Genomic DNA, 25,262 nt, shown 5'->3' with positions numbered 1-25,262 from the left:
GAAAAAATGTACAGCTCTATTATCATCACATAATCGTTAACCCTTATGTAACCTAATATTCTATTTAAATGAATGTTTTTGTTTCTAATATTTAAATGTAATTGCATTTTCTATAATTTTTCAATGTATAATAATAATAACAGATTAAATGTGTAATTATACTAATTTTATTAACTTATGCATCAATATTTTGGTTAAATAATAATAACAGATGACTAGATTGATAATATTTAAATAATTAAGTGATCAAATTAATAGATCGATAATCAAAATAAAAAATAATAATATAATCATACGTGTAATATAATAATTTTATACATTTTTCATATAACTACAATAAAATAAAAACTAGTTTTCATCTGTTGTTCTATCCGATTAATGTGGATAATACACTCCACCTTTAACACACATTAAAAAAATACATTCGATAATTATTAAATTATAACTGAAACAATTTACATAATATATTAATAATTTATAATAACAATAACAATAAAATTTTTATTTTTAAAAAAAATATCGCGGCAACTGAATCAGCAAAATAAAGGTAAAGCGTGTCCCTGAGGATGCGCTTTTCACACGTGGCATCCAACTCGGTGTAAAACCAGGTAAAGCGCGACCCCAGGGATGCGTCTTTCGCCACCTCAACCGAAATAGTGACACTTCGAGAAATATAGAACAAACGGTGATAAAAAAAAATATTCGATTAAATAATGTCATTTTAGTCAAATCGTACTTTTTTTTTCATCAACAGAGGGTCGGGAAAAGTTTATTATTTATGTAATTTAATGTAATTTTAAAAAATAAAAAAATATTTATGTAATTTAATTTAATTTTAAAAAATAAAAAAATAAATGTTAAAATCCTGGAAAATTAGAGGAAGGAAAAACACATCATCCTTTGTAAAATACAAAAATCCGCTTGATTTAAACCGGTGCCTTGTGCACTATCTAATTGCAGAAATAAGAAATGGACAGGTTAAGAAAAAACAACGAAGGAGTATAAATTACGGTATAAGGAAAAATCAATAAAATTCGGAAGGAAAGATAATTAAATTTAGCAATCGATTTCGACTTTGGGAATTGGGATTGAGGAGTTATTCTCAAGATTTGACAAATTATAGAGTCTTTGATTTGATTTCGAGGGTTGAGGCTTAAGGAGGATCCTTCCCTTTGCCTTCATCCTTAAACTTTTTGCAGTCACTCTTTATACAATTTTCTTCTTCTGTTTTTGATCGGACCATAAATCTGATTAGACAGGATCTCATGGCCACCACTGGAAACAAGAACATCAATGCTAAATTAGTCAGTTTTCTCTCTGTTTTAACCCATCCTTTTGCTTCCTATAATAGTTTTCTTTTAGATATTACTAGTGTTTCGTGCTCTCGCCTCTCGGCCTTTTTTAGATGCTCAATTCTAATCTGGATCTTGATTAATTGTGTGGGTAATGCTTGATTTTTAATTCTTGATTCTAGTATTTTTGCAAATTATTGTTTTGATTCTGGTAGTTTCAGAGCTGATTAAATCCCTTACAAGGTTCATTTTTTTTTCTTTTGCTCTCTTTTTATGCATCTGATTTAGATTGGTTTAGTTTAGCAAGCACCAAAACTTTGTACTCGTCTTCTTAATTCTACAATGTTTGTCCGACTTTCGCGGATATGCTTATTTTTGGCTAATTCTTTAGGATTTACTGTTTTTCAGGTTGTGTATATATGTTGATATGTAATTCCGAAACTTCATCTCATTAGCTTCTATATGCATGTATAATGTAAATTATTTCTGTTTCATCTGCGATGATGCATCTAAACATGTCTAGAATCTGAGTGACGTTAGTTTGAACTTTGAAGTGGTGTTGTTGTTGTATCATGCATGTATTATCTATTAATGCATATTATATTCTTCAGGTTCTACTTGGGGATGTTGGAACTGGAAAGTCTAGTCTAGTGTTGCGCTTCGTTAAAGGGCAATTTGTTGAATTTCAGGTTGGGAGCTGATATTGGTTTATGCGAGTTAGAACCTTATTGATTAGAAATTCATTTATGATTATATAGCTCGACATTTATGTTATAATGATTTAGGAATCAACCATAGGTGCAGCTTTTTTCTCCCAGACGTTGGCTGTGAACGATGCAACTGTAAAGTTTGAAATTTGGGATACAGCTGGTCAAGAGAGGTACCATAGCTTGGGACCAATGTATTACAGAGGAGCTGCGGCTGCGATCATTGTGTATGATATAACAAATCAAGTAAGTTTATGATGGCTAACCAATGTCTTCACTATTTGTTTTGGTCATTTAACACTAACTGCCCCTTGCATTAATTTTGACACTGGGCGGTGAAACATTAGAACTTTATGAGCACTTACTCAAGGTCTATTTTCATGGTCTTTGCAACATAGAGTTTTACTTAGGTTGTCTGGTTGATGGCTCTATCAAGAATACTTGTTGAATATTTCCTTTTTTTGGATATTAGTAGAGATGTGGGTGACATATAGTTCACTAAATTGTAATGGCATTTTTCTTATCTTGTAGGCATCATATGAGAGAGCCAAAAAATGGGTCCAAGAACTTCAAGCGCAAGGTATCATTTTCTGTTACTTGAAGACATTGAAAAGTGTTTATTCTCTTATTTTTATCCTCATAACATGTTTATTTAAGTGCCATGGTTATTGAATTTATTCTTTAATTTTGAATTTATTCTTTAATTTTGAATTTCTTCTTTTTGTTTCCCTTTTCCCCTGAAGGCAATCCTAATATGGTAATGGCACTTGCTGGGAACAAAGATGATTTACTTGATGCAAGGAAGGTGGCAGCAGAGGTAAGTTATCATTTTTACTTCTTCACTTTTACCTTAAAATCTAAACATGATAATATAACTGTTAATCAGTAACTCTGAGCATCATTTTGAGGGTAGAATGGCTTTTAGGATTATTATAATTTTGAGTTTTTGGCATTTAGATTCATGCTTCAGTTTTGTTTTGATTTCAACGTGCATGCTTATCAGTTTGTCTTGTTATTCTCCTTGGTAACCCAGGAAGCACAAACTTATGCTCAGGAAAATGGTCTTTTCTTCAAGGAAACTTCTGCAAAGACAGCATCCAATGTTAACGAGATTTTCTATGAAATAGGTGTTTTATTTGTTACTTTCTTAAGTTTCCAATAAGAACGCAGTATTTCTTGTATGAACTGCCACTTGACTGATTTTATTTTGTGCAGCCAAAAGATTACCTCGAGTGCAGCCAGCACAAAATCCTGCTGGAATGGTTCTCATGGATAGGACTGTAGAACGAAATGCAAGTGCAACTTGTTGCTCTTAGGCACTGTGTTTTAAAAGGCGTGAGGCGCTCCAAGGCGATTAGCTACCCGAGAGCCTCAATTTTTTGAGGCGCTTTGAGGCGAGAGATTCACGTACGCGAGGCGCTTAATTTTACAAAACATTTGTAAATATTTTATAACCATATCTCAAACACAAAACAACTTAATAAGCAAAAAAACCAAGTAGCATAGGTCATATTGTATCTCAAAAAGATAAATAAAAACATCATCAATAATCAAAATGCCTAAAACTCGTCTTCATCATCATCGTCATCAACATCAATCCCAAGCACCTCCTCCTCCCCATCATCTTCGGAAAGTCCAATATCCTGTTCTATCTCTTCATCGTCTTCATCAATCAAATTTAGTCCAGTAGAGGGCCTTCTACGAGTGGAGGTTTGGGCAACACCCTTTCCTCTATCTCTTGATGAACTTGATGTAGATGTTCTTCTAGTGGAATAAGTAGCTTGAGATGCCCCATAAGCTTTATCAACAGCAGACCATGTTAAATCATCTCCATCAAAGACAAAGTCGTCCTCCTCACCATCTTCATCGTCCATATGGCCCATCAACCACTCGTTGCTTTCATCTATTTCCTTCAAAAGAATAGGATCTGTGGTGTCCTTTCTTTGATATCTTCGTCGCAAAGCACGATTAAACTTGACATACACCATGTCATTTAAACGACTTTGTGCCAATCTATTTCTCCTTTTTGAATGAAGTTGTTGAAAAACGCTCCAGTTCCTCTCGCAACCCGTAGCACTACAAGTTAGGCTAAGAACTCGGATTGCAAATTTCTGTAACTCCGGTGCTGAGGCTCCATATGCAAACCACCAATCCGCTATTAACATATAAAATAAATCAAGATTTAATTTTGTGAGGTATGATATATATATATATATATATATATATATATATAATATACATATATGCGTCTGTGTGTGTGTGTTTTTTACCTGGAGCTCTTTTCTTTCTTTGTCTTACAGCCATCGGATTGCCAAAAAGACCTTGGGCATTTTGATACAAGTCTAATTGTTCCCCAATCTTATCTTGAGTGCTCAAATCAGGTACCAGCCTTTGAATGCAAGCATACAACCCGTTCATAACCTCTACACATTGCATTCTCCGGATTCTCGTAATACATTTCCGGATTTAAAAAAAACCCCGGCTGCATGCAATGGCCTATGAAGTTGGCAATCCCACCTTGCATCAATATACTCAAAAGCTTTCTTATAGTTTTCTTCTTTGTGTAAAAAACTAAGAGCGATAGTCTCTTTAGCCTTATCCGTGGACTCATAGATATATCCCATGGTCGGCTTTTTGTCTCCATCTACCATTCTCAATACCTTGACAAGAGGTCCTGTCAACTTCAAAGCATACACTATATTTCTCCAAAAGCGTTCTTGCAAAATAATTGATGTTAGTCTCTTCCCAGCAGGATCGTTTGACCACTTGGTATTGTTCCATTCTGAAGACGTGATCATCTTTCGCAAATTGTTTTTTTGCTTATGCATCTGGGCGAGAGTGATGAACGATGTTGCAAATCTGGCGATTGCGGGCCTATGTAGGTTTCTTTGATTTGTAAACCTCCTCATCATGTTGACAATGCCAACATGGTTATAGATATAACCAATCGCTGAATTAAGCATGAATGGAGGAGGGAGAGAAAATTTTAGGAGGGAAAAGAAGCTCCAGGGTATGCATCGGAGAAACTAGAGAGCTTGGATCATGATTTATAGACATACAGTAATTAAAAAATTGGACGTTAGAAGGTCAAGAGACAGTTCAAAGTTCCAGGAATACATTAATGTAAGTAATTGGAATTTAAAAGGTCTGACTGTTGGAAGATTAAAAGGTCTGACTATTGGAAGAAAATCGAGCCCAGACCCAAAATTTAAAAATGGGTCATTGTATGTGAATCGCTAAAAGCATCGCCTCGTCGCCTCTCGCCGCCTCCGACGACTGAATCGCCGCCTCATGTACTCGCCGCCGCCTTGGTGGTCGGAGGCTTTTTTCTAAACGCCTCGCCTCGCCTAGCGCCTCAAAGCGCCTCAGGCGTGCTTTTTAAAACACAGCTTAGGCATTTGCTGTTTCCTTTCTGTATCTTCTAAGTAGCTCATATAATGTTCTCTGCAATCAAAGTTTTATCTTTCATACTTGTTTTGGTGTACGATTCATTTAGAGTTGTACATGCATGTTGTCTAGACACGATGATACCAACCCGTTAATTGTGTTGGAGATTGATTATTCTTGTAATTGAAGTTCGGTATGGTTATATTTAGCTTCCATATTCAGTTACAACACGATATGGCTGCTCGATTACAATCTGTTGACATGGTTGCTCGATTACAAGCCTGAGATAATTATCAAGTCTGTATTGCTTGATAAATTGAATTCTCAACTCGGTATGCATTAAGGGATTGTTGGAGCTCACTGCGGTGGGTTTTTGGCTCGTTCAGTTTTGTATTTAGTGAAAGATGCAATAACGTCTGCTGCTGCTTTTGATTGGTTATTCTATTAGGAAGTCATGCTTTAGGAGTTGCAGGGACTTCAACATACTAAAGCCTAAAATTTCCTCCTAATTAATTAAGTGCATGACTGGGGACAGTCATTTAACCCAAACCTTATGGAATCTGACTTTATTCGGTCTTCTTTTTTTCGAAATTCGAATTTAGATCATATCAGATTTAAGTTTACGGTGAAAAATCTCATTCCAAGACATTAGTATAATTATCTCTAATGTACTTGGGCAATTAGACAATTATATCCTTATTTTATCAAATAAAAGTAAGATTTCTTAATAATATCCTTATTTTATCAAATAAAAATAAGATTTTCTCAATTAGATCCTTAATTGATTTAAAATAAAAGTATAATAGAAGATGTTTACATATGTGTATATCTTTGTCTCAAAAAATAGGTCAGATTTTAGGTCGAAAAGGAAATCATGAATAATGTAACAACTGAATATATATGATGTTTAAATGGCTTAATACCAAAATAAGTACCTAAATTATACCACTTTTTCTGAATAAGTGTTTGAAGTATTTTTTAACTCATTTCGGTGCCTAACGTTACAACTTTAGGTGCCCAGACCGTTAGCGGTGTTAATTTATCTCGTTAAGTGACATGTGTCACAATCTGTTATTAAAAAATTTATTTAAAATTAAAAGAAATAAAATTATATATTTTAAAAAACACAAATTTTGAAATAACTCCAAAACTTTGAAAACCTTCATTTCAACTCCTATACCAATGTCAGCCGCCTCCCTTTGCCATCGAAGAACCTCCACCCGACTTCACATCCCCACAACGACCAAAATCCCTATGAAATCTTGATCGATAGACGACCAATCGACGACGAATTGACGTTTTATACCTCCCGAACCCGAAGGTGAAAATCACGATCTCACGCGACTCCGACGGCCAATCGGCGACAACTACGATGACTTATGATTAGGAGGATGGTAGGGACTATGTCAATAGCAATGGTAATGGCCAGAAAAGGCGACCGCATATTAAGGTTAGAATTTGGGGATTTTAGAGATTTTTTTATAATTTAAGAGAAATTAGGGTTTTTTCTTTAAATATAATATATTTTTTAAAATTTTTTAAATATAAATTTCGAAATTACCCAATTGTAACACGTCACTTAATCGTTGATGGTCCAAGCACCTAAAATTATAACATTTGTAATGCTAAACACCTGATTAAATAAAAAAAATACTTTAAGCATTTATTCAGAAAAAAATATAGTTTAAACATTTATTTCGGTATTAGTCCTATTTAAATCGATAAAAAAAACCTGGATTTACCTAATCCATGTCCCTGCTTAAATATACAGTTTTTTCATTGGATTGGTTTAACCGATCCGACCTGTGTCATTATGATGTAGGCATGGATTAAAATATTTAGTGCTGAAACAGTATATACATTGAACTAAAACAATAAATGACAAGTTAGGATTGGTTTTGAGTACTAAAAGTTACATCTCTAACACCAAATCATGTCAAACTCAAATATCTTGTTCTCAGATTTTTTCACCTTTCTCCATCTTTATACATTGGGGAAAATACACAAATCCCTGGCAGAACAATAATTGAATATTAATTACCGCCGTCTACTTCCTTTGTCCGTGATTGCCTCTTTGCTAAAGTCTTCACCAGACCTTTAATAATCTTCCCAAACCACATCATGTTCAAGATGCCTAATGCGGATGGCACGCCGAAAACCAAGACGAAGCCAAAGGTATGCATCTTCATCACCTACTGAGTCGATCAAACTTAGAACAGATATTGACATGTTCAGTCTAAGATAAAGCTGATATGTTTAGTTTAATATAAAGCTTTATTTTTGTGTATCCATGGCATGACTGAACATATGTACTTCAAGAAAAATGAAGAATTCGGGCGATTTTAATTGTTTGGTTTTAATGCATTTTTCTCTTTAACTATTCTTAGCAACAATCAGATATTGGCAAAAACCAATTCCTCGGAAAGTATTAGTTAATGCAGCAAAGTAGATGAAGACCCAAAAAAATACAATTAAAGCTAAAAACTAAGGGAGGTGAAAGTACCTGATCATAATGCAAGTACACATGGTAGAACATGTATCCAAACAACAAAACTCTCGCAATCTGCGATCAGTAAGTTACTTCAGCTTAGGTTAAAAGTTCGGGGACCTTATTGAAAATTAAAAAAAAGAGAGAAACTTCTGCTATCTTTGCTAGCAATGATATGAAACATCGGTAAAAAAGCTTTTGATGGCCATCTATGGCCAATTATCGATTCAACTTATTCCCTTCTTTTTTTCGTAACTGAGAAAGTTGAACTCACCAGCCAGCCAATAAAGATGACGATTCCATTAATAAGATATGCAGTGGACTGTTTCATACCAGCTGTATCAAGGTACCTTCAATCATAGAAATCATTAGATGATTTTCGATCGAATTTTCTACACACAAACATAATCTAGTAAACTTACCATCTCAAATGGATCTCTGGGGTTGTCACCTCAGATATAAGAACCATGTATGTATACAGCTGAGCTTCTCCGGTAAACATCGAATATGCCACTGCGACTCCAGAAAGGATGTGACGGATAACCTGTAATCAGATCACAGTACCTTGTTAATCATTCCCCATGAACATACGGTTACCAGTTTTATGTAGATTCAACTTAAGTCAAAGTTACTCCAAAAATTAATTGAACGGAATCCTTTGACCTAGAACCATAACAACCATATGCTCACATACTTTCTGTTGCAATTTAGTTATGAATCAAATGAGTTTATCATAAGTTGAACGGTGTAAGGAAACAACTGACTACATAAAGATACATTTTACAGTAGCAAAAGTTGAACTGTTACTAATATTATTGTTCCTTACAACAGTAACGAGATAGACAAATGAATGAAATGTGTGCCATAGTGCTTTCCGTGTAGAGAATACACTTACATATTATATTCCACCTAAAGCTGGATATTGCCATAAAGTCATAGCAAGATCCGAAAAGAAGTATCCAAGAGAAACCTGTGAAATATAACAAATGTTTACACCAAAATAAGCTATCCACAGATAATGGTTGAACCACTTCAAGGTCACATAAGAACGTTAAAACTTACCCCTAGCCCAAAAGTAGAGAGTTGAGCTTCTGAAGGCAATAAGGCCCGAAAGCTGTGGTCGGAAAAGAGGTCTGAGCAGAAAACGAAGTACAATGACAAAGAAGAAATGAAAATGGCATGAGTAGTAGAGATGCCTCTGCCAAAATTATGTTAATAACCAATGAGAGAATGAACATGATTACAGAAGCAAAAGAAATGAAAAGAAAAGTGCATGCACAACACTAACCGGTTGTTCCAATCTACTTTTTGAATTTTAGTAAGAGTAGGGTAAGTCTTGATGTAAAAGCTGCTGATTAAGTCGGTCAGATCATAGACCTATGCAAACGTAAGTTCAATAAAGGAGTTCAAAGGAAAAACAATCATGTAACAACATCAAAATAGACACAAATAATATGAAATATGTGAAACTTATTCCTGCAAGCTTTCATTAATGGGTACATCCTTCAATAGGGGAAAAAGTCAGCATACCACTTTGCAAGCAAGAATGCCACAGAGGATGGAAGTATAAGGAATGAAAGGATCAGCCAATAAGTAATTCTTAACCAACATGTGAGCCTGAGTTTTGTAAGACTTTAATGTCATGGTTGTCTGTTTAGTCATTGCTTCCTCAAAATCAACTTAGCAGAAAGGGTACCTTCTCCTAGTTTTGTCCCTCCTCCATTCATCAATTCTATCAGAAATACAAATAATGGCAGTCAGGAGAAAAAGAAAAAGAGGAAATTCTTCAATCATGCCAATTTCAGAATAAAGGGTACCAGCCATATGGTCCTATAAGCAAAAACAAAAAGGAGATAAATATTCAAAGCAGATACCAATAACCATCCTAATCTAAGAAATATCAGATATAAAATTTTCTCCATCTAAAGACGACTCCAATTCAATCAAACAAACAAACATTTTCGTTTCAGAAAAGCAAATGTAAATACAATGGAAAAGGCATTAAATTTATATCCCTATGAAAAGCACACGAAGAACATTGGCATGAAAAGTATAAGGCAAAATTAAAGGTAATATTATAAAAGCAAGGAGGCTCAGAAATGGGATGCATGTGGGAACCATAAGCAATGCTCAACATATTTGAGGAAGCAACCGTGAAATTAAAAGAAAAAGCAGGTGGGTATGTAAAGAGGAAAAGAAAAACTAATTTTTGAAACAGAAAACTCAAACCAAGGGGCAGAAAAAAGGTTTCTTGAGGAAAAACTAAGGCCAATCAGTGCAATGCCAGAGACCCAGAAAGGAGAAAAGTTCAAACACAAAAGGAAATCAAAGAAAAAAAGAAATGACCATGAGAAACAAAAGCTAGTTTTCCAAGGAATGCCAAAATCACGAGGTAAAAAGGAAGGGAAATCAATTCATATTATCATTTGGATGCCAAGAAAAATAAATGTAGCACCTACCTTAAAATTTGATCAATGTGGGAGAAGTACTTTGAATCTCCAACTCCAACAAATTCAATAAATGAAAGAAAATCAAAGGAAGTGGATTTCTGGATAGTTGGAGGTGATGGGATTGGAAGATGAAATTATTGGTGTGTTAGTTTATCCTTGAAAACTTGGGGGCGATGAGAATGAGATTAAAAAATGGTGAATGCTTGAAACTTGTTTTTCTTTTTTGGGAATTTGGATTTTGGTCTCACAAAATTATGATTTCAATGTTGGCTCATAAGCATCCAACTAGCGATAAATTTAGCATTAGCATTGATGTTGAATGTGAAACTTATATTACGATCAAATTTAGGCTTTTTATAGAATCTGATTTTGCTTTCATAACCATAAGATTTTGTTAGTTCAAAATAAAAGAAATACTCCATATATTTTAGTTATTCAAATTTAAATTTATTGAACACCCACGTTAAAAAATGATAATAAAAATTATATTAAAATGAATCCTCAAATTACAATATAAATCCAACATAATGAGTTCATGGTAGTGTCTTCTAGTGGGGGAAAACGGGCATGCCAGGTTTTCCAGGTGAATAATACAATGGCAGAACCAAAAGGTAGTGGTCAGTTTCTAGATGCTTGCAGAACCATCCAGAGTTCAATTCAGTTTCCTAACAGCAAGAGCACGAACATGTAAAGCAAACTTCGTCTTGACAGATAAAATTTTTGTAACGGTTTAGTTAAATCAAAAGGTTTTTCAGATAGTTTATTGCAGTGCAATTGATGAAGCAAAACCGATGAGTCTCATGAGCTTCTTCCAAATAATGCGGGCAATGGTGTATCAAGATTCCTGACTTCTATCCATCATCAATGTTGCCATCCCTATATAAACCACAACAATTCACAGTTTATCGACATTCTATTTGCAGCCAAATAACCAATCGATATCTCTCAGAAATGGGTTCCACTTGCAGGGTCTTCTTTTTTGCATGTGTTTGGAATGAGCATGGTTTTGATGGGTAAGGCAAGGCCATTGGACCTACCCAAGACAACAACAAGCGATCTTTTAGTTCGGTTGAAGTTGGATGAGGAATCACACGACTGCTGGAGCTTGTTGATTCGGCTTCAGTCATGCACTGGGGAGCCTATTATGTTCTTCCTCAATGGTGAGACCGAAATAGGAGAAGCCTGTTGCCAGGCAATTGGTACCATAAGGCACCAATGCTGGCCCAACATGATCGATGCACTAGGCTTTACAACCTAAGAGGCCCACGTTCTTGAAGGCTACTGCGAAGATGCTCAATCACAGCCATGAGCCATCCGTCGCTCTTACTAATGAACTTGGTTCCTCCAAATTACTCAATCCCTAACATGATCATCTGTTATTCTAATAATGAAATAAAATGTCTAATTATGTTAAAAACTTGTGTATCATGAATATTCATTATTCTCATATATCATTATCTGCGCTTGTGAGTGCTATAAATTACGTGAAAATACACAATCGAACAAGTAATATATAATGAGTTATTACCGTCTCCACAGGGATTGAAGGAAATTACAAGTTAAGTTAAAGCACTAATCTAAATTATCTAAGTATAGTTAGTGTGATGGTATGAACAAATGATAATGTCGTGGCAAGATGAAATATATGCAGATGAGATTTCAATGGAGGTGTGGAAATATAGCAGGTGGAAATGCTATGGAAAACTGAGATGTATGAAGTGTAATCAATTAAAAATGCTAAGACAAAAACAATTGATAATCCGGGAATGAATAAGATAACTTGACAATCCTCACACAAACAAGCTGCAATGGGAATGATTGGGGTCAGTAAGGAATCTTAAGCCGTGTCTTTCATAGTAGTTTAAGTTTCTTTGGCCTATTTGCTTGATAGAGTTTGCTGAAAGTGTTCCTAGGCTATCTTTAGTAAGGAACCTGACAGATAAAAATGCCACATCAATACCTCTCAGTGTAAACAGTAGCATAAATCCTATCGATTAAGTTCTACTCCTTTTAGTTGTTAAAATCCTATCCTTATCTCTAAGGTGGATTATGTCTTAGTTAGCAGTTAAAACCCATTGCTCACGTTGATCTTCACCTAGCTCTCTCAAATAATAGGCATCGAACTTAAGAAATGGCTACTCTCGTAAGCTCTTACAACCTTTAGTAAATAAATACAATGAGAAAAGCAAATAATAAACATAAAAACTTAAATCGTTCATTAAAACAACAACTTAATCATCCATAAGTAACCCACACCAAATAAGGTTTAGTTCATGGTGGGGTATGATTCATCTAGAGAAATTATTAGTTCCATAACAACCCACAAAATAGAAATGAAAATGAAAGCACACATGTGAAGGAAAACTCCCAATGCGCGTTATCGTGAGCTCCCTGCTAGCTTTTATCGAATGCCTAGCTCGTCACTCCTTTGATCTTGAAATGGAGGACACCACTAACAAGATGAAAACTGGAAGAAAAATAGAAGTTTTTAGCCGTCCTTCACTCTTGCTTACCTCACCCCTTTCCCCCCAAAATGATTTTCTCTTTCTTTTGTGGCATCATCTTCTATTTATACTAAGAGAATGTCCTAGGGTTTTGTACCAAAATTCTCTTAGTACCCTAGGGTCCCGGTTAAGGACTGTAAGAGCTAAAAATAATTTTTAATGGTAGAACGTAGTCTGTGAGGAATGTAAATGGCCAAAGGGGCCCGAGAACACTCATAGGAGTGGGCTACAACCAGATTAACCATAGTAGGAGTAATACACCCAAATAATTTTAGTTGAGCACGTAGCGAGTATCTAAGAATAAAGGATCGTTGCAGAGGGTGTACCAGCAAGCGGTATGATAAGATAATCAGATTACGAAATAGCGAGGTTGTGTATAGTAAGAATATCGGTGAATGGTAAATGTACAGTTGTCCCTCCAATTCGAGGGTGAATTGAGGGAAAGTGCAGTAAGAGCGATTAGGAAGTCGCTACCTAATCTTGAACCCGAGCCAGTTATTGGGCCAGTTAGTGTTTCAGATAGCGAGCGATTAATATAGTAATCGTCGTGAACTCCTACAAATCGTAGAGACTTCTCTAGAGAAAAAAATAACTAAAATGTCTTTAAGCAACGAACGACCATAATAAAACAGTTTAATAATTAACAACAGTAACAGACTAATGAACCTTCACATAACGTTCTAGATAAGAGAACGAGCGAGATAGTAGTTAGGTGAGAGAATGACCTCACTTCAGGGTGTCTAGTCATGCTAGGGTGTAGTCAAACCACCTTAGTTGCCCGAGTGGGGCATTATCGGTGCGCGAGGTACTTCAGGGGCTAACTAGGGTGCGAGGCCCGAACACTCACGAGGAGTGGGCTAGTGATGCCAGTGTTGGGTGACCTTTAGGCTATGTGAGGCTGAGACAATGCTTCAGTTGAGCTGGAATTGTACTGATTACTATGTGATAACTAGGTTGCCCCTCAAAGATCTATCCGATGGCTATGTGAGGACCAGGAGATCATTCAGCAGCTTAATGATAATTTTACCGATGCTATGTGACATTGGGTTCCCTCAGTAACTAGTATATGATGGCTATGTGAAACCATATATTAGTCAGTATGACATTCAGATAATGCACATTAGCATTAGTATCGGATTTAAATAATGCATAGTAGTTACAGTCATTAGGGTTAAAGACCCTTTAGTGGTGTACTCATGGCGAGGCACTTAACAGAAGATTAAGGGAAGCATGGGACTCCCACCCCAGTGATAGAACAATTAAGCCCTAAGTAGGTAGTACTTGATCAAGATCATGCATGTATCTACTGCTTTGTACCATGTCTTTAGCATGCTTATGTTTATGGAACTCATAATGGTACTCTAGATTAATGATTATACAGTTGGGCTTTGTAAGCTCAGCCGGATATTTTTCGTTGGCATGTCAGTAGCTGAGCAGTTCGTGGAGCATCGTCGTAGCATGACTTCTAGCATCTCCTTCAGAGTACTATATCGTAGCTTAGTGGGCATAGGTATTCATAGGCCTGTAAACGAACCGAACGCACACGAACGGAGGTATGTTCATGTTCGTTCATTTAATAAATAGACGAACATAAACGAACACGAACATAAACGAAATTTTTTTTTTGTTCATGTTCGTTTTATTAAGGAATATAAATATGTTCATGTTCGTTCATTTAATAAATAAACGAACATAAACGAACACGAACATAAACGAACACGAGCATAAATGAACACGAACATAAACGAACATAAACGTTGGAGACCCTACCTTCCATTGTTCTTTCATGAAAAATAGTCGACAATGCAAATAACCAAATCTACAGTGATAAATAGCGTAAGAGTTTATTAGCAGTGATGAAATGTTTGAAGATATCAAATATTTTGATCGATCTTTTAAAGATATTAAATTATTCACACAACTTTAATTTAACGCTATAACATTTATCTTAGTGGTCCATGATTACATATGAACAATCATTTTTCGCTATTACACTCTTTTCAGAAATTGCATAGAAATCTTTGTTTTGTTTTCTGGCAAATTCTATATATTTTTCTCTTTATTGATGCTTATATACTTCCGATTGTTACCTTTATCTTCCCATCTATTTCTAGAAAGAAGTATGATGTTTTTTTGAGTTTTAGATGTGAAGATACCTGCAATAACTTTACATATCAACTATGAAGTCAAATAAAACAGAGAAAGAGATGAAAACAGACCTGTAAAACTTCATATTGCACTATAATATAACTTGTTTTGAAGCTTTCAGCGATCGTCTCCACTCTCTAGTGAACACCAGGGTTTGGGGAAAAAAGGAGAAATGAATATAGGTGCGATGTGCCTCACATGTTAACATATTGGATTTAATCTCCAAATAAAATTGGGTTAATTATGGAGTTGGTCATCAGAATATCAGATTAATTAATATTTTTAAGGTACTTACAAATTGGTCACCAAAATTGATTTAAGAAGATTGAGTTAAATATAAATGAATGAACATAAACGAACATAATCGAACGAACATAAACAAACATAACCGAACGAACATAATCGAACGTTCACGAACGTAAATGAACGAACGAGACCTATGTTCATGTTCGTTCATTTAATTAAACGAACAAAAAATATTGTTCATGTTCGTTCATTTAATAAATAAACGCACATAAACGAACTTCCCGCCGCACGGTTCACGAACGGTTCGCTGAACGTTCAGTTCATTTAAAGGCCTAGGTATTCATAGGACCTTACTGATGTATTAAGATTTATGAGAAAAAGTTTTATTATTTTGATTTAAACCATGTGTCATGGAGCTCAAGTTTATAAAATGTTTTATAATTGTTATTTATGTTTATTATTGATACCATTCAGTATATTTGAAAATGAAATAAATAGGTTTTGAAAATTAGGGGTTGCCTCGGCATATCAATGTGGCACCTTAGGCCCATTCGGGTTTAAGGTGTTACACACCTGGATCTGTCACCTCACCTTCGTCCAATCATCGTACATCGTTGAGGGTAAGCTCGATTATCTTTTCTGTTTATTCTACATCGTTTTGGCTTGATTATTACGTTGATATGGTTTGATTGTGGTAAGATAAAGCTTTTGGAGTGATCGATCTTCGTCTCTGACCTTTTTCCCATCGCACGCACTGCCCTGGCGCGTGGGGCTACTTCACCGGTCTAATTATCTAAAAACTGATTCAACTCAAATCGATCCGAGTCAACCCGATCCATTCTGGACCATCGACTTTTACTGAATCGTTGACTTTGACCTAGACTGTTGACTTTGACCAAAGTTGACTTTGACAAGCATTGACTTTGACTTTGATCAAAAAGTCAAAAATTTTGAAAAGGCATGTTTTATGTTTTTCGACGTCTTGAATCCAAATATGAAGTATGTTTTGTAAATTTTAACCCGAAAGCTATCGAATTGAACGTTAAACCCCGAGCATGTATATGTAATTAATTATTTTCCTTAAGTGCTTTTAATATAAGGTCAAGGACTAATTTATGATGTTGTTTATTGAAGATACTCGAGATTCTCCTAATCGCTCTTCAACTCAGCCCAACTCATTTCGATCCGTCCGACCCCATGAGCCTGTGATTACTTGTATAGCTCAGTTATCCCTGTAAATAATTAAAGTTAATTATTTACTTCAATAGTAAGTTGAATTCGTTAGGGTTTATGTTCGAGTGTTGTTGTAGAGCGTAGCGAGGCCGATGCTTAGTAGACTTCCTAGTGTGACTCATTTTTTAAGTGTGCTCATTGTGTGCTATTTAATTGTTTTTATCTGTCCTGAAATATGGCGGGTTACCTAAATTGATTTATATACGTTTTACTTCATTGATATCATATTTTCCTGATTTACTGATTATGAATTATGTTTGCTCGATACATGCTCTCTGGTTATTTTTTTACTGGAAAATATAAATATGCTTATTTATGGATCATGAAACTACAGCTTATTATATGAAACTGTTTACTGAGATATTATTTGGTTAGAATTCTAGAGTATGGAGGTTCAACTCTGATCAAGCTAGTAAATCCTTACGAACCTCTTAGGCCTCGAGATGCTCCCTTAGGTAGGCTCTTAGGCCCCAAGGTACTCCCTTGTGTAAGTTCTCCCAAGGTATTCCTTGGGTAGGCTCTAAGGCCCCTAAGGTATTCCCTTTTGTTGACTCCTGCGTCCAATGGGTTTAGAATAAGTCATTACGGATGCAATTATGGGAACTGCATATGGTGTAAGGTTGGATGGCAACTAAATGTTTTTACTGAAAACTTTATTGTCACTTTTATAAAATTTTTACTGAACTATTTATGAAATTACTAATATTATTTATTACGCACTTATTGGGAACACACTGAGCTTCCTAATTCACTCCCTAAATTCTTTCTCCTTTCAGATACTTTTAGATAGACACTCCAGACTTAAAACTTAGAGGATCGACACATTTTGTACCATATTTTGTAGTAATTTTTCCATCTTACAAATTAGTTGTCCATTAGCCAAGGGCCCGCACCCCTGCGTGCAAATTTTGGGGCATGGCCTAGAAATGTGAGCCAAGTTTTGTTTTGCAGGGCACAAAAGACCTGAGACATGTAGATGAGCGAGATTCGGATGGGTCAGTTCTCATCCATAAAATACCCTACAGCTCAGCTGTGCTTCCTACATCCCAAAATGGACATCTGCCCTCACATGGGACACCCATCGTTTTCATCTCTAAATTCGTCTCTTCAACCCTCTTATATTCTTTCTTTCATGTCTTTATCCTTTTCTTTCTCATTTTCTGTTTTTTTATATTACAATCAAACCCATCTTGAAAATATTACTATTTTTTAACAATATGGAGATCCATTTTAAAAAAATTCAGGCAAATTAGTTATTTAAAAAAATTAAATTTTTATATTAAATTCTGCAAATAATTTGTATTAATTTATTTAGAATTATTAAATTTTTTATTTTATATATCAAACTATTACTAATAAAAGATCAAATTTTTTATTATGAATTAAATTGATATATTTTGTGTATTATAATATTAAATTAATACGAATATTATTTTATTTTTATTTTATGATGTTATATCTAAAATAACTATTTTCTCTATTCAAAAATCAATTGTTACGATAATGTTAAACATTTGTGCTTGATAACAAAACAAAAATCCTTAGAAGATTTATAATATTCTCTCATAAAAAAAACGAATGTTTTAATAATAATGGAAACAAAACTGAACTCTGAGCTGTGATTTGTGAATAATGGATAATTACATTAATCATAAAGTGATCCTCTTTTGACCTTCTACATTGATAATAATCACAATCTGACATGATAGTATTCGTTTTATTATTAAATATAGTAAAATATACACAAAATGGTATCAAGTTATGCTAATAATTAGATTTTTTTAATACCAGTAATACAATAATTTAATAACATTTTGGGTACCTTTATGGTACCCTACCTAGAACTACCCTGGTTTGTAACGTTGTTTTGAATTGGGGGTCCTGATGAGACAGTTAGAGTGGATTTATCAGATCGTACAAATTTTCTCCGTCCTGCAAAAAAGGCTGATCTCTTCTTGTTTGTTTGCTACGATCATCCCACTAGATTCCAATCCTCTTTTCCTACGTTTATTATTATTATATTATTATATTTCCTTCGGTCACCGTAATTTGATTTCTGCAGATTTTAAAGCAAGGTAAGAACTTTTTAGTCAATTTCATCATCATCATCCGTCTCTGTCAACAAAACTTTGGTTTTTGCATTCCGTCTTTTTTTTCTTTGGAATATCAATTGGTTTCTTTTGCTCAATTTGTTAGACTGGCAAAGAGACGAGCTTCATTGGTTTTCGATCTTATTTGAACTGTTATTTTACGTTACACGTGGGCTTCATCTTGGTTGCATCTCTCATCCCAGTTTTTACTTTTGAACTGCGCTTGTTTATACCTATGAATCAAGCATGCAATTTTGACATGTTTTCCCAAGCTTCAGTGGATTCTAATGATACATTAAATTCTGTTCTGAATTAACCAGATTCTAAATTCAAAGACACGTATTTGGTGTCTGCTCAACTCTGGATACCTTCAATTCCCAAGGCTATCAGGACTTGGCATGTTCTAAATCGGTTGTTGAATTCTCCTACGTTATCTTTTGAATGAGTTCGGTTATGGGAATTCTGTAAGTTTGTGCATTCAAATGGACTTGTCTTCTAACAGTAAGCTTTCAAGGTTAATCAGCTGCCAGTTGAGTTCTCTGACGTGTAAATGTCTTGCACTGGTCACCGTGGTTCTGTTCCTCAGTACTGTCTTGCTCCATTCATTCCCTGGCTATGGTGTGATCGACTGGATCAACCAGGACTTGATTCTAAGGCACTCTTTGTTGTTGAGCTCCAATTATGAAGGGATTCGTAGGGACAAGTTTTTGGAGGTTCCTCAAATTGTTGGGGACTTAATAACCAGAAGATAGCATTTGCAAGAGCTTGTCTTACCGCTAGAATGCTCAACCGAACTCTTTTGATGCCTAGCTTAAGTGCTTCACTTTTCTACAAGGAAATCGACCGATTGCAGCCTATTTCTTTCGATAAAGTATTCAAATTTGATAAGTTTAATTCGCTTTGTAACGGATTCGTGCGGTTGGGTCGTTACTCGGATCTTAAGAATCGAACTGGAATATATGATCTCCAAAAGGGAAGTGGAAGGAAATGGACAGATGAGAGAGACATGGAGCAGTTGAAGCAAAGTAGCAGTGGTCATGTTGATGAGCATGAGGTGATTAGAATTGTGGGGAAGAATCCATTTCTTTGGCATGATCATTGGCCTGTTAAGGAGTACGCAAGGGTCTTTGAGTGCTTAGTTTTGGTTGATGAGATATCAAAAGAAGCAGATAAAGTTGTGTCCAAGATTAGGCAGATACGAAGAAAGCTTAGGAGCGAAACCGAGACAGTGCAAAGTGATTCTGATGCCGATACAGAGGGTTCTTCAATGACCTCGGCTCCTTGCATTGCAGTCCACATGAGGGTAGAAATAGACTGGATGATTCACTGTAAGAAGTTAGAGCAACGATCAGGCATAAACCAAATTTGCAGTAGCAAGCAAGAAATAATACAAAGAGTGGGGAACATTGTCAGCTCAGAATCTCCCACTGTTGTTTATCTTGCCGTTGCCGATAGCCTCCTCAATGATTCTTCGATATTGAGAGGTTGGAAGAAAGGGTTGTTTCCTTTCGAGAAGAAGAAATTAAGGGTTGATGGGATTTACAAGAAGCATCCGTATCTGATTCAGTCGGCAATCGACTATGAGGTGTGCTCGAGGGCTGATATTTTTGTAGGCAACAGTTATTCCACATTTTCTAGCCTTGTAGTCCTCGAGAGAACACAAAAGATGATGAGAATGGGCATCAATAACTCATGTGGCATTGATGTTAGATGGCCTTCGTATGCATACAATATCCCGGGGGATTCAAATGGTCCTCAGAAATGGATTACTAATATGTCTGATTCAAGTCTCCAAGCAATTAGTTATGGTTCTAATATCGTCTCATGTTGAAGCTCGTTGCATACAATTTTCTGCCGCACTTCCCCAAGTTGATGCTAGCATATTATCACTGTATGTTCCATCATTTTTAAACCCAATTGATCCTGCTGGTTCATTGATTTAAAGGATATATATACAGAGTATCATGTTGAATAGTGATATAGGTTCAGTGTTCTTTTTTTCTTTCTTCTGGAATTTTGGTGTTATGATTTCTTTTCTTTAATGTACCCTCTTGTTCATTGGGAACGTCTTCATCTCTAGGTCATAATCCATAGATTTGTTTATACGACTGGTTGCCTGTTCCTGGTTTCTATTGACGAATGAAAAGATAGTCTTTCAAGTTTCACTAATTCCTATTTTAAGAGTAATTGCAGACTAATCTTACATTACTTTGATTTCCTGCTTTTGTCAAACCAGATCTTGTCCCCGAATTAAACTTGATTTATGAAGATTTTGGTGATCATTTGCTTTAATTATTATTCCACTTTGTTGTTTCCGCCATTCAAGGATAGGAACAGAGTGGATAGGTGAAGTTAATTACCAGATTTCGTTGCCACCTACCTCCACTCCTGTCAAAGAAACGTATATTCATTTACTTTTTTCTCGTTGTGTAGGTCTAACAATGTCATTTTCTAGATTAAAATAGAGTATCTAAGTCTTTATGTTAGTTACTACCAATAGATGGTCTAATAGAATAAAAATGGAATAAGAACGAAATTAAGATTTTGAATCTACAACGAAACAAATTGAATTAAAGAAATCATTCCCATAATAGATATTTGTAAAACTCAATCTGAAATAATTAATCAATAAATCGAATCCAGGTGGTTAGTAAAAAACTTCATGCTGAATTCCAGACTCCTTTTTTGGCTGCTAAACATATAGTAATATCAGTTTGTCCACGTAATTTCGCGGCCATTAACATATCCAAAAGGAGGCATCCAGAACAAGTGAAGGATCAATAGTAATCTTTTAATATGGATGGCCGGTGGCACCCCAATTCTAGATGTTGACTTTTGGGCAACGTGGTACAGCGGTTTTTGCATGTGAAGTTTGGTGAATGCTTTTAAATATATGCATGAATCACCGAATACAAAACTGTATTATATAAAATACAGCTATTCGGTTTTCTTTGCTAAATGAGACCTGCAGGACGACCACAAAATTGTTCTGTTATTAACAACCCTGGTTCCACTACAATGATCAGCGGCTGCCACTAGGGATGTGAACTCGAGAGTTCAACCACACCATTGGCTATAGGACCAGTGGCGCTAAAGCTCGACGCTTACTATGGAAGAAATTGAAATAAGGTCCTGCTAAAACAAACATAGCAATTCATTGTCACAGTTAACTTTTCCATCTCTAAAACTAGAAGACTATACTCGAAACTTTTGAAGTGGGCAATAATACTCATTATCGAGCCGAGAAACCAAAATGGTTAAAATGATTTGTTTCATCAACTTTCTTTCAATTTGATGGCATCAATAAATGTTTACCCTATTCTTTATTTTCCTTTCAAGAAGAAAGCAAGTATCGTGTACAGAATCTTCCCCCCTCTTACGCCAAGGCCTCCAGCATGTAGTTAATGACCAACAAGAACCACGTAAGAGGGTGGGGTGACTAATCTCAATAAATTTGTGTAAATGAAAACGGAGCAAATAGAGTGAGAAACTCTTTGCCTCTCTTGTAAACCTTGTTGAACTGAAAAGCAGCTTATTACCTTAACATCGTCAACATCCACACTGGCTTCATTGGATATAGTCTTCATAGTAGTTGTCACTTATTACAGAGACAAATCTCTCGAGCCAAGGAAGCTGACGGAGGTCTTTCATGGCATCGGCATAGGAATCTGTACAGCGGGGTGGGGATTGATATTGATGATGGTCGCTAAGACTGAAACCCCCAGCAAGGAATCTTTGGATTAGTGCCAGCTGTGATCTTTCTTGGTCTGAGTATGCATCCATGATCATAGGGAGTGAATTGAAAGTCTCCCAAGCCCATTGTTCTGACTCTTGGACAGAATGGGTGACCAAGCCTTCAGAGTTGTTTTCGTCCCAAAAAGCACATTGACAGGTCTGCTGACCATCCCTGTACTCTGCACCGCAAGAATAACAGAACTCGTGCCCACACCTGAAAAGGAGACATGAACCTAATTGACCCTCAAACCAATATAAAACCAGAGTCATATACGCCTAACTAGCATGTGTGAACAAAACATACATATAAAACTATTTACATAAGGATACATAAGGGCAAACATGAGCTGGAAGCAAGCATATCGAACTGTATGATCCAAGGAAACTAGGTACGCTCTTGGATGACTTGGTTGTATCATGGGCAGAGAATAGACCAAACGTACACAGCAAAGTTTTAACTATGAATATTGAAACCCTCCCACCAGAAAAGGCCATGTCAGAGTTCCCAACCAAGTTCCAATAAAATAATCAAATCAAAAGGGGGCTATCATATGATTACTATCATTGCCATTGCACAAAACAAGAGCCACAATTGCAATTCGTACAAGCTGCATGACCTGTGTCCAGGTTCAGGTGCTGCAATTAAAATTGTCCCCAAGTAGCAAGCAAGAAAATTGCAACCGATATAAAAATTGAAAGCAAGGAGGTTGGCATCAAATAATTTCTTCAGTGAACTGTCAATGTTTGGCATGACCATTGTTTAAGGAAAATTCCATCATCTAATAACCAAAGTACAGTTACAAGAAGATGGACTTACCAGCATGTCATGTGATAGCAGCCTTGCGCAAGTTCAATCATCCTACGGCACTGCTGGCACTGCCTCCACCTCTTGTTTTCTGCCAATAGATGCAAAGTGATGTCTGCAGCATCTCTTTCCTCAAGAGGGAGGTTCCGATACATTTCACAACTCATTGATGAATGCCATGGAACTCCACATTTCACGCATATAAACCTCTGGCAAACAGGGCACTCAACACAACTATTATCTGATTGAATAGATGAACTTGTCCCAGTTGATAAGCATTCACGAGGATCAAGCAAGACAGAACAATTTGGATAAGGACAGAATATTCCATCTGAGTGAAGAACATTTAGTTCTGCTTGGGCTCTTTCTAAAGACTCGTAGGAAGCAAGCGGAAGAAATGATCTACACTCAGCGGTGGAGATGTAATATTTGCATCTTAACTGAGGGCACCTAATTGGGATTTGGGATGATTGCAGTTTACCACCTACATAAGTTCTCATACAATGGGAACAGAATCTATGGGAACACTTCATGGTAATCATCATCAAAGATGGCTTGTCCTCACAGCAAATGGAACAATTTTGAACTGATTTATCTCCCTTGGCAGGAGAAGAAACAACTCCAATTGCTACTTGTGCCAGCTGCAATGGCCTCAAAAGATTGGCGCTTGGAACAAGTTTCAGAACGAACTCTTCCAAATTACGGGAATGCTCCAAGATTCTTTCCCGTAGAGCCACCAAAAGTGGACTATTGAGTTCGTCCTCACATGTAATCTGTCAGAAGTTCATGTCAGTAAAGCTAGTTCAAGGTATAACATGAAACTATTTGGACTAATATAAGGATGATATCAAAGAACATCACAAGGATGACAAATCGCTGTTCTTCACTGACCTGATCATATAGCAATGTGGAATCAGTAAAAGCATATACACGACAAATCTTGTTCTGCATAGCCTCTGTCAACCCATCTATTAAGGCTAAATAATCAGCCACGGATTCCTCAACATAAAAGTCAAGCTTTTTCTGCACTTGAATAACAGCTCTATTGGCTGATCTCTCCATGACCACCCCAATTCCAGAAAACCCCGAACTGGAGTCTCCAGTTTCAGCTAAAGAGATGCCCTTGAAGAACATCTCCACTGAAAATTCATCAAGCTCTTTCTTTTCTTCTTCCTTTACCACCTCTTCAGTTTCCTTCCATACCTCATCATCTTCACAACAGCTCTGAAAGTCATCGTCATCTTCTTCTGCTTTAACTCCCCTTACTAAGGGTACAGATATATCATCAGGTAAAGCTTCTTGATCCTCCATTATTTTAAGGCCCAACTCCTCCAAATAATCGAAACAGTCTCTGCTACTATTGACACTTCAAGTAATTACCGATATCCAAACCTAAGCAAAAATATTTAGGATAAAAAAATGGATTTCGATTTGCATGTCATTGGGGGGTGGGACAAAAGTTAGATTTTCTAGCTCATTTCTCTGCACCAAAATACAAATAACCCATTAAGGAAATTAACCAAGAACCCAGACTTTATCACCAAAATACAGCTGAAACACACATAAAAAAATTAATTTTCCAGTTCCTGATTCCAAATCAGAATCTAAAAAATACCCATCAACAGATCAATTCAAAGCTCCAAGCTGTGACCAAAATAATAAAAACTTGACACTTAAAAGGAACCAACTTCAATAATCTATTGACCCCCAGAAATGAAAGAAAGAAAAAAGTTAAACCTAAAAAAGTTAAACCTAAAGAAAAAAGTTAAACCTGTTGAAAAATCAATCCCTTGTTTATTTTCCGCAAAACCAAATGGGAGAATGTATTACACAAAATAGAGAAACAAATAAAAGGGTATCAGTCAAATGAAATGAAACTTCCATACCATGTATCGGAACGAGAATTTATGGGGCGTCATGTGAACGGATATTATTAAAAATCCTAATTTCTGACAAACAAGGAAAGAAGAATATTGAATAATAATGAAGCTTCAAATTTTGAGAAAAAAGAAACCCTAAACTGAAAGAATTGAACATGAAAGGTAGCTTAAATAAATGGGGGAAAGAGTTACCTGTGAAACGGAAGATCAAAGCCTTGATAGAGAGTAGATGGAGTCATCTCTATTTATTTATTCATTTATTTCCCTTGTTTGGTCTCTCCATGTTTTTAGCTCTGT

At 35.9% G+C, this 25,262-nt stretch overlaps 2 protein-coding genes and 3 pseudogenes across 6 annotated transcripts; 2 read left to right on the top strand and 3 right to left on the bottom strand.

The window, feature by feature from the left end:
• Positions 1-50: 50 nt before the first annotated feature.
• Positions 51-25,262, bottom strand: LOC120148509 (probable E3 ubiquitin-protein ligase ARI11). 5 transcript variants are annotated; one of them, XM_039161606.1, is made up of 5 exons: positions 23,977-24,552; positions 23,098-23,858; positions 22,100-22,494; positions 8,525-8,530; positions 51-60 (listed from the first exon to the last, which is right to left on the bottom strand). In XM_039161606.1, exons 1-3 carry the CDS (start codon positions 24,394-24,396, stop codon positions 22,113-22,115), a joined length of 1,563 nt encoding a protein of 520 aa, XP_039017537.1. In that variant the 5' UTR covers positions 24,397-24,552; the 3' UTR covers positions 51-60; positions 8,525-8,530; positions 22,100-22,112. The 5 variants fall into 5 exon arrangements, 4 of the variants coding, with proteins under 4 accessions (XP_039017537.1, XP_039017535.1, XP_039017534.1 ...); XM_039161604.1 differs by lacking the exons at positions 51-60; positions 8,525-8,530 and adding exons at positions 24,972-25,034; positions 25,158-25,229 and having other exon boundaries at positions 21,800-22,494; positions 23,977-24,477; XR_005518373.1 differs by lacking the exons at positions 51-60; positions 8,525-8,530 and adding an exon at positions 21,790-21,910 and having other exon boundaries at positions 21,965-22,494.
• Positions 1,050-5,583, top strand: LOC120148512 (ras-related protein RABF2b-like). Its single transcript, XM_039161607.1, has 8 exons — positions 1,050-1,304; positions 1,904-1,981; positions 2,078-2,245; positions 2,531-2,579; positions 2,743-2,816; positions 3,033-3,126; positions 3,215-3,315; positions 5,394-5,583. The coding sequence occupies exons 1-7, from the start codon at positions 1,266-1,268 to the stop codon at positions 3,313-3,315; spliced, it is 603 nt and encodes a 200-aa protein (XP_039017538.1). The 5' UTR covers positions 1,050-1,265; the 3' UTR covers positions 5,394-5,583.
• Positions 3,507-4,911, bottom strand: LOC120148496 (annotated as a pseudogene).
• LOC120148495 lies at positions 7,365-9,518 on the bottom strand (annotated as a pseudogene).
• On the top strand, positions 18,915-20,489 carry LOC120148511 (annotated as a pseudogene).

Source organism: Hibiscus syriacus, unplaced genomic scaffold (assembly GCF_006381635.1).
Source record: "Hibiscus syriacus cultivar Baekdansim isolate YM2019G1 unplaced genomic scaffold, ASM638163v2 tig00110962_pilon, whole genome shotgun sequence".
NCBI classification, from domain to species: domain Eukaryota; kingdom Viridiplantae; phylum Streptophyta; class Magnoliopsida; order Malvales; family Malvaceae; genus Hibiscus; species Hibiscus syriacus.
The sequence above is the reverse complement of the archived record's forward strand: the minus strand, read 5'-3'. Positions and strand labels throughout refer to the sequence as shown.

Excerpts from the sequence above, each read along its gene's own strand:
- LOC120148512 (XM_039161607.1), top strand. The coding sequence starts at position 1,266 with ATGGCCACCACTGGAAACAAGAACATCAATGCTAAATTA. Across the intron at positions 2,246-2,530 it reads TGTATGATATAACAAATCAA|GCATCATATGAGAGAGCCAA; the intron begins GTAAGTTTATGA and ends CTTATCTTGTAG. Across the intron at positions 3,127-3,214 it reads CGAGATTTTCTATGAAATAG|CCAAAAGATTACCTCGAGTG; the intron begins GTGTTTTATTTG and ends TATTTTGTGCAG.
- LOC120148509 (XM_039161603.1), bottom strand. The coding sequence starts at position 24,396 with ATGGAGGATCAAGAAGCTTTACCTGATGATATATCTGTACCCTTAGTA. Across the intron at positions 23,859-23,976 it reads CCACATTGCTATATGATCAG|ATTACATGTGAGGACGAACT; the intron begins GTCAGTGAAGAA and ends AACTTCTGACAG. Across the intron at positions 22,495-23,097 it reads TGCTATCACATGACATGCTG|GTGTGGGCACGAGTTCTGTT; the intron begins GTAAGTCCATCT and ends TCTCCTTTTCAG.